At 37.6% G+C, this 9,215-nt stretch overlaps 4 protein-coding genes across 4 annotated transcripts; all 4 read right to left on the reverse strand.

Moving 5' to 3' along the window:
• Positions 1-368: 368 nt before the first annotated feature.
• PRCAT00006138001 (uncharacterized protein) lies at positions 369-1,016 on the reverse strand (the record flags this gene model as incomplete). The annotated part of the gene is made up of 1 exon (XM_062956264.1): positions 369-1,016. One exon carries the CDS (start codon positions 1,014-1,016, stop codon positions 369-371), a length of 648 nt encoding a protein of 215 aa, XP_062812785.1.
• Positions 1,017-4,766, reverse strand: MSH6 (mismatch repair ATPase; the record flags this gene model as incomplete). Its single annotated transcript, XM_062956266.1, has 1 exon — positions 1,017-4,766. One exon carries the CDS (start codon positions 4,764-4,766, stop codon positions 1,017-1,019), a length of 3,750 nt encoding a protein of 1,249 aa, XP_062812786.1.
• A 607-nt stretch (positions 4,767-5,373) lies between these two features.
• On the reverse strand, positions 5,374-6,753 carry PSA2 (Psa2p; the record flags this gene model as incomplete). Its single annotated transcript, XM_062956267.1, has 1 exon — positions 5,374-6,753. One exon carries the CDS (start codon positions 6,751-6,753, stop codon positions 5,374-5,376), a length of 1,380 nt encoding a protein of 459 aa, XP_062812787.1.
• Positions 6,754-6,998: 245 nt separating this feature from the next.
• REX3 (RNA exonuclease) lies at positions 6,999-8,612 on the reverse strand (the record flags this gene model as incomplete). The annotated part of the gene is made up of 1 exon (XM_062956268.1): positions 6,999-8,612. One exon carries the CDS (start codon positions 8,610-8,612, stop codon positions 6,999-7,001), a length of 1,614 nt encoding a protein of 537 aa, XP_062812788.1.
• Between the last annotated feature and the right edge of the window lie 603 nt (positions 8,613-9,215).

Raw genomic sequence — 9,215 nt, forward strand, 5'->3', positions numbered from 1 at the left:
CTTCGGAAATCCTGAATTCAGAGCAAGGTTTGAATGCTTAGAGACATTATTAAACATAATTTGAAAAATCTCAGCTCAATCATGTTTTACTCATTGTGCTATTTTGATACCTAATATTGAGCTTAGATCACCAATAATAAGATGAGTTCAACGAAATGACTATGATTCAAGATCAATCAGGGAATTCAATTCAAAGGAAAAAATTGTCGTAATGGAAGCATTCAAGAGAATTGTCGAATTACAAATATTAGTAGAACACAAATCATATTTCAATTTATATAATTATAAAGTTCTTCTTCTTGGTAGCAATATCATTCATATAATAGATGTGAACCTCCCATTCTGAGGTTAGTTGTTATTGATAATCCTTAAACTAGTCTCTTTGCAAGAACAACACCATAACCTCCAAGAGACAAAATTGATAACAAATTGAACAACATCGAGAATCCATGGAACTTACCAAACTTCTTATTGACAGCGTCATATGTTTCCGTAGGCTTTCCCTCTGAGTCGAATGCCTTATTATCCTCTAGAAGTTTGTCAGTCTCTGCCTTGATATTGCGGCAAACTGGTAATAAAACAAAATAATTAAGGACTCCGCCTAACGCTGAGAGCGATAACAACCCAATAGTAAAAGGGCAAAGCTTCAATGGGGTACTGAGTCCCAAAATAAGAGGAGACAAAGCTTGGCCGATGAAGTATAAGGGAAAAACTTTGTTTTGTAGTTTTCCAAACTCCGCTCTAGGCAAATTCTTGAAAGCGATAGGGGACAAAATGAAAGAGTGGGAAACGGTTCCTCCAAATACTAGTGAGTAAAATAATAGGTGATAAGGTGCACTCGTGTTTAATCCTAATTTATGAATCATTTTGCTATGTCTGATTACTATCTTGTAAGGGTATTTAAAGTTAATTACTAATATTTCGCCATTATGCGCACTTAACATAGAAGATTGATAATTTTGAACATACATTTTAAGTTTCAACCTATAGGCATCAATAAATCTGCTAATAGGCATCTATAAACCTGCTATGATATCAAAGATGTTTTGTAAAGAGTGTTTCTTCACATTCTCGTCGAACTTCAATATGTCCTCCGAAAGTGATGCAAATTTTCCGTTTACTATCCAACTGAAATCACTTTGTACCCCTAAACTGAGCTTGTTAGCTTCACTGTTTTCACTTGCTCTTTTTAATTTCGAAGTTTGTTCATACTCCTTAGCTGCTATCTCGGCCCTTTCGACGATTTTATTGGATATTCCGCACATAGAAGCAACATTCATGCCAAAAGAACCCGGCGCTGTACCTTCTTCTAACCTGTAAAGGAAAGTTATATTCCTCGAATGATTGTCAACAATTATTGCCATCCTCAATGGTCTTATCTGGGGATGATTCTGGAAAGACAAGCCTAGAGAGCCATAGTGAGTTGCAAAGAAACCTAATGACTGCACATGAGTCGCCAAGTGATAGAGAACTGATTCAGCGATAGCATACCCGTCACTTGAAGATCCACCTCTACCAAGCTCATCTAAAATCACAAGAGAAGCGGGCGTCGCATTAGTTAAAATCTTTTTGGTTTCAGAGAGCTCGACAAAGAATGTAGATTTACCTTGCAAAATATTGTCATTAGCTCCTAAACGCGTCATAATTTTATCGACTGGTGTCAATGTTGCATTCTGAGCAGGAACATAACAGCCAATTTGGCTCAAAATGACTGCAAGAGCAGTTGTTCTCATTACGGTGGACTTTCCAGCAGCATTAGCGCCTGTCAACAAAGCAAAGCCAGGCTTATCACCTCCCAATATAACATCGTTAGGAATAAAATCCTTACTTCCTATGAAACAAGGATGTCTCAATTCCTTAAAATCAATCGCAGCCTTTTCACTTTCCATGAACTGTGGTCTACAAGAAGGAGTCCCCACCAACTCAGATGCCTTTGTAAGAGCTAACAAGCAATCGATATTAGCAATCGCCTTGATTGTTTTCATCCATAAATTATAATTTTTATCGAATCTGTCATACATTCTTGATTTCAACGTCTCACAGACCATTTTATGCAACTCCTTCTGTTCTAACAATTTCCTAACCAATGTTCTAACTTCCGGAGACCAATATCTCTTAACTTTTGCAGTTGCTCCCATTTGTTGCCAGGAATGAGGAATGATCTTCGTCAATTTATTGGGCACTTCAATCAAATAAATCTCTTTCCCAGAGTCCTTGTAACATATTTCATTTGACTTGTATTCCTTTTTGTATTCCCGAAGATGCTCATTTAATTCTTGTTCGAGAGAGTCAATCTTGCTCTGTGATTCATCAAATTGAGAATCTATCCCTTTTGTAGGAGATACAATCCCTTGAAGAGCCTCTCTTCTATCAAAAGCATCCTCCCATTCGGCATTTAATGAGTGTAACTCCTCAGGAAAGCTATTCATATATCTGTGTAATGATCCAGCACTATTCGTTGTAGAGCCTTTAAGCTTATGAATGATCTCCGCTATCTTTTCAAAACTCTCAATGACTTTTACAAAATCCTTGAACTTCAAAGTCTTGCTATGAATTCTAGCCAAGAGTCTTTCTAAATCAGGAAGACCAAGAAATCCCTCTTCTAATATTAACCTGAAATCAACGCCTCCATTTGTAAAGAAATCGACGGAATCGTATCTGTCATTTATCTCCTTCACATTCATGAGTGGATGCAAAACCCATTTCTTCAACATTCGCTTCCCAAAAGGCGTTACCGCTCTATTTATCAACTTCAATAAAGTTCCTTTGTCACCACCATCAGAAGAATTATTCAAAATCTCTAAATTATTTAAGGTTATTCCATCTAAAATTAGATGCGTTGAAGCATTTTTAGATATTTCATAACGATTAAAGTTCGCCAAAGTCATGATTTGTTCATCGAGCATTAAAGATTTCAAATAGTATAACAAACCACCAAAAGCGTTGAAGGCTACTTTAAAATTATCTTTAAAGTCAACCAAAATTTTAGGAAAATTGCTATAGTCATCCAAATCTTCAGCCTCATAATAATTACTTTTGACTAAGCTATCTAAAGTAATTTCATAATCCCAAAATTCAGAAATCGGATTCAAGTTGTTCCAAATCTGATTGTTTGTGGCCCCGTTATGCTTCAAGATCTTGACTGCGATCGGACATAAATTTCCTTTTTCACATAAAACCTCTTTTGGCTTGATTTGAGCCACTAATGTCTCCAACTTTGTACACTCATTGTCATCTGCAAATTCTATAAAATTCAATTCTGAAGTGGCTGTATCGACAAAGGTGACGCCAAAGGTTTTGATGTCATCTTCCAGTATCACTTCCTTTATACTTAAGCAATATATAGCCATATCATCATTGATCATGCTTAAATCAGTTAGAGTTCCTCCTGTTAAAACACCAGTCAATTCTCTCTTTATAATTTTCTCTTCTTTGGTCGAACCATCCCTCATTTCCTTCGCCAAAAGTGTCTCTTTCTGGTCTACCTTAGCAACTTTATGGCCATGACTAATGAATTCTTTTGCCCAATATTCAAAAGACATTTCGGGTATTCCTGCCAATTTCATATTTGCTCTTCCGCCACCAGCTATCTTTAGGTCGAATTCTGTATTTGCAATGGCAGCATCGTTTTCATATAGTTCATAAAACTTGCCCTTTTTGAAAAACACTACAGTGTCCCATAATTTACTTTTAATTTCCCAATATTGTTTTTCAAAAGGTGTAAATTTTCCCCAGGCAGACTGTGGGATATACAAGGTCCTCGGGTCGTAGTTTGGGTCATCTACCGTCCTCTTTTCAGCATCTTTAACGTTAACAAGCCATTGATATCTTTCTTCGTTTTCTTTCGCAAAATTACTTTTCGGTTTAGGTGATGCAATAGCATTTGGTTTTGGCTTACTTTCCGTAGGGATAGAAGACTGGACTGCAGATTTATAGGAGGAGCCCGCTTTAAATTTTTCAGCTAAAATGCCTCCATTTGAAGGTTCCCTTTTAATTGCCTTTGACTCTGGTGAAGAGCCCGAACTCCTTGAGCTATTACGTGATTTCGATTTCTTGGGGGGTCTCTCTTCTTCCTCGGAGTCACTGTTTTCCGCTTCAGGTTCACTTGGTTCATTGTCATCAGCGATGAAGTCGCTCATATTATCATCATCATCGTCATCATTATCATCTTCGTCGTCTTCAGCTGCGGGACTAAAATTATCATCCTCGTCATCGCTAGTAGACACCTTTCTTCTCTTTTCACGACCAGGATGTAGATCATCATCCCCATCTTCGTCTTCACTCTCTACGTATCTCACCGATCTTCTGGCTGCTCTTTTCACTAGAGGACTCGAATCGTGAGTAGGGTCACCATGGCCGTTCTTATCACTGTTGTTATCAGGTCTGTTGCTTGCATTGCTGCCTTTCTCTAAATTGTTATTTAAAACCGGAGAAGATTTTGGCCAATCATTCCTCTTTTCATCACCGCAAGGCATTGCTCCCTCTGACTCTGACGTTAATGGCGTGTCTGTGGTCCTATCCATCATACTATCTTTCTCACTCTCTAAGCCTTTTACCGGAGTACTTTTAATTGGGTTTTCCAGCTCCATCAGTGTTTCCACCGGTATGCTTTCTTCCTTTTTGACTTCATTAACAACGGGAGGCAGCTGTTTAGTGGTAACAGCAGGCTTGAAAAATGACATCAAAGATGCTTGTTTCATCCTATTACTAGGAGTACCTCCGCCATTCTTTACTGCTTTCTGGGCATTTCCAGGAGACTTTTTCATGTCCTTTTTCTTCAATATCTGAAGCAACAGAAAGACTTGTATACTCTGAGCTTCGGTATCTGGATATATATGAGAGTACTTTCAATGTTTAGAAATATGAGCGTAACTTACGACAATAAAAACCGCGTTGGTGCTATCACATTCGCGTTTTGTTCTACAGACCATTTTGCTGCAATCGCGTGGTCTAATTTGGTATTTGAACGAACAAACTACTTAAACTACTTCAATAGAAAAATAAGACTCTTTTAGTGTCCAGAAAAAAAGAGATGCTCTTTACCCTGAGCTTGGGAATTGAATTGTCATAGTTGTCGAGCTATATCACTGTAAAAGCTAAGTGAAAGTATTGTTAATGAGATATATAATCTTGTTTCCCATATCATAGAACCTTCTTGATTGTTTTGTAGAGAAAGCTAGAAAGTTAGGGAGCAAAATCACGTAGATTTTATCTGCTTGAACTAGTTCCAGCTAGTTTACTTCCTAAATCTGTGAACTTTTCAGACCACATGATATGAAAATGGTGTCAAAATAAGTTAATTAAGGAGTAGTAATACCATAAGATGCAGTGTTTGAGCCAAAAATGTACATCCTAAGTGGTCATAGGTCCATATCACATTACAATCTCATATTTGATGTCGTTCTTTAGTTCTTTATGAGGCAAAACAATTGAATTGTACACAAAAACCTGGTTGCAAACGGTAGTATTTTCGCACAATACCACAATGTTGTTGATTATCTTAAAGTATCCGTCAGATTTAACTCTAGTTAAATCTTTACTGATAGTGCTGTTATCCATTGTTCCTTCTATTCGACACCATTTACCAATCTTGACCCCCTTTGAAATTATAGCATTAGCGATAAAAGTATTATCACCTATTGATACATTATCGCCAATAATACAATTTTTCAACCTTGTTCCACTTCCTATTTTGACTTTCCTCCCAATAGATACGTTCGGTCCTATTTTGTATCCTTGAGCGCCTGGCAAATCCGAACCCCATATTTTAACCGGTGGATAGATATTTATGGAAGGTTGCATAAGCTCACTCTTAAATTCGCTCTGCAAGCAACGCTCGAGAAAGAAACTGTTGGCTAATAATGCAGACACGGGTGTTTTCAATTGGTACCAAAAGCTATTTGATTTAAGGGTATAGAACTTCCCTTGCTTCTCACTAGCGAGTATCTTCAAAACATCTAACTCCAAGGACAAGATATTTGCATCAACAGTGTCATCATCGATATCATCCATTGAGAAATGGTTTAGCTTTGAGGATTTCTCTTTTTGGGCTTCGTCGAGTAGCTTAAAGAATATGTCATTAAACAAGTATATGCCCCCACTTATAAAAGTGTCATAACTTGCAATTGTTTGAAACTTTGAAAGCTTTGATGACGGTTTCTCCACATAATGTACCACTTCAGAAGTCTCTTTGTTCGCTATAATTGTACCGTAGTTGCTCAAAAGTTTATCTTTCTCATATGTCTTATATGAATTCTGGTTTTGGACTTGAACTGTATTCTGTGAGTTATTCATCAAAATTAAGGGATCGATCCCCAATATAATAGAATTTGCTTTTTTGGATTCATAAAAGTCAAGCATCTTCTTGAAAGGGTAGATGGTCACTATATCACCATGAATGATCATAACTTTACCATGCGGATCAGACTTGGAAGCAATTTCATTCTTAAAGTACTGTAGTCCACCACCAGTTCCCATGGGGTAAGGTTCCGAAAGATATCTGATTTTCAAATCTGGATAGATACCTTTAGTGGTCTCTAAATACTCGTCAAACTTTGATGTATCTTTAAAAAACCCTAGTAATAAGATTTCACTCAATTGATCTTCAACCTGAGAAACAATGTTGTCAATAATATGGCTAATTAGCGGTTTTCCCGCTATTGGAAATAAAACTTTAGGGACATCCATTGATAATGGACGGAACCTGGTGCCCGTTGTTTCTCCCCCAACTAATATTACGACTTTTAACAGCATTGTAGATTCGTAATCTGATGATCAATATGACAGTTGTTGAGAATGTGTACTCCAATTTGTTTAAATAGAGTGGAGATCTGCGATTCCTGTGTTGCAAAAAAAAAAAAAGGGGGACACCACCAATATATAAAATACAAGAATACCTACGTAAAAGAAATTCCTATCGAATGAAGTGTTGGTATAATAAAGTGTAATCGGATTTTAGTTTTGAAAGATACTTACATTTGCAAAATAAACATTATTCATTATGAATTATAATCTTTATTTATAAAATACTTTACGACATCAATAGCGGCCAAGGAATCTTCACCACTATCATGTTGTCCCGTCTGAATAGTTCTTCCTAGATACTTAAAGGCTAAATTTTTTAACGAGAATCTGAAAGTTGGTGAAGTTTTGTGCTTGGGGTAGAGCACCGCCGTATCCACAATGCGACTATGAAGAAGACGCATAGAGTTTAAGTCGTTTTCAAGCCCATGGCCAATTAAAATAGTATCGGCATCAATGACTTCTCCAAGTAATTTAATCAGTTCTTCAAAATTGAGTGCCTCTGGTTTTATTTCGCTGATTCCTGACCATCTAGTATTCAAATCAATAATCTTTCCATTTGGTCGCGTCAAGATGTCAATGACTTCTTCACCAGTGAAGAAATCAATTGCAGTTATCCTAAGTAGCTCAAATCCCATTGTCGTATATCCCATTTCACAGTCGATACCTACTGCCTTGAAACATTGAGGATTGCGTCCAAATATTTCTGTTGTCCTTTGAAAAGGTTGCACATATTGTAGTTCTTTTGGGTCAGTTAGATAGAAAACATGATGCTCAGATAAGCAGCACGGCTCACTGTCACTTCCAACTATTGCTCCACAACAGTCGTAAGCCCTCGTGCCATTTCCTACCTTTATTGCTCTCCCAGAGTGATAATAGCACTTTGTGGGCTTAAGTTGATCTTCGAGAGCAAACTCAGTGTTACATCTTTTGCATAATTGCCTCCTCTTTAGTGGTTCAGTAGACGGTATTTCCATAATGTAGCCGTATTTTTCGAGAACATCAGGAGGAATCACAAGAGAATTGAGGGATCTGAGGTAGTCGTCATCACTAAGCTCTTTTGGCGATTTGATAAATCTCTCTGGATGATTGATTTCATATATTTTCCTTTTGACAGAGTGTTGATAAGTATTGGTGCTATTGGAAGATGCAAGGTTATACTCTTCATCTATAGCATGAAGCACGGGTGTGGAGAGATCTGGCTCAGCCTTGTGTATCGCATCCGCTAGAAGTTGAATAAACCTTTTCCTTACTTGCATTGTTGCAGGCGAAGACGGAAGAACTTCCCTAGGCATTATGAATCTGGGGTCTTCCTTTGGCGCTTCCTTCTCTCTATTGAAAAAAGCTTGAGCCTTAGTACGATACTCCTCTACTGTTTTACACCCACTGGCCCATTCAAACTCTGTATCAATTGCTTTATGATTCGGGTTTAGTTGTCTCTCGAGAGCAAATTTTTCTGCCAACTTCCTTGCCATTAACGTTCTCTCATCTCTTGATATTTTCAGATGATTCAATGTCTTGGGTAACGCAACTCTAGCATCATTCCTCAGCTTGATATCATCTCGATTGCTCTCTTCTTCTTGATTGACAAACCTATCTGTTGTATCTCTATCATTTTTTAATCTCCATGAATCTTGATCATTGAGGTCTTCTTTTGATCTCTTCCTTGGCCAATCATCCGTTGTATTGTCGTCACTTCTCTTCCTATTTGGCCTATGTCCAAAGATGCAATTCAAAACAGTACAAACCCCATTGTCCTTTAAATCTGGACACTCTATATTGCTGAAGTAATCATTTTGGGCTTTAAACATTACATGAACTCCCAAATAGAAGCTGTCAGATATGTCCCGTCCTAGTCGTAGCCATTACGGCATATTTCGTTAAAGCTACCAATAACCGTGAAAGGCGATGGCCGCGATGCAAAGCCGCGCTCAAAACCGGATGTCTATAAAAGAGCATCGATGCCATCAAATTTTTTTTCATTTTTCCTTTTTTTCTTTGTCGACGTACTTCATAGGATCATTTCTATAGGTCACGTCTCTCTTTGACTCTTCAAAAGAGCCACTGAATCCAACTTGGTTGATGAGTGAGATACCTTTACACCCTCAAAGTGAGAACTTATTTAGCTTGTCTGTGATTCTAGCAATCCGGTCATCTACTTGTTTGCCTTTCATCTAGAGTATATTTGTTGCCTTAGGGCTTCAATCAACTCTCAGAAAGGAGCGATGATCTTGACCCTTTCTACAGATCTTTTCGGAGGTGTTAGTTTAGGGTGGGTGTAAATGGCTGTCTGACAAGTTACGCTTACTGTTTTTGAAGCAGCAGTGTGGCTATAGACATCAGTCTTGTGTGGGAAGTCGACGTGATATATATATATATATGTATATATATATATATTTTTTTTTTCTGTTATG

Source organism: Priceomyces carsonii (genome assembly GCF_900007245.1).
Source record: "Priceomyces carsonii strain CBS4050 genome assembly, scaffold: Debaryomyces_carsonii_scaffold_7, whole genome shotgun sequence".
NCBI lineage: Eukaryota > Fungi > Ascomycota > Pichiomycetes > Serinales > Debaryomycetaceae > Priceomyces > Priceomyces carsonii.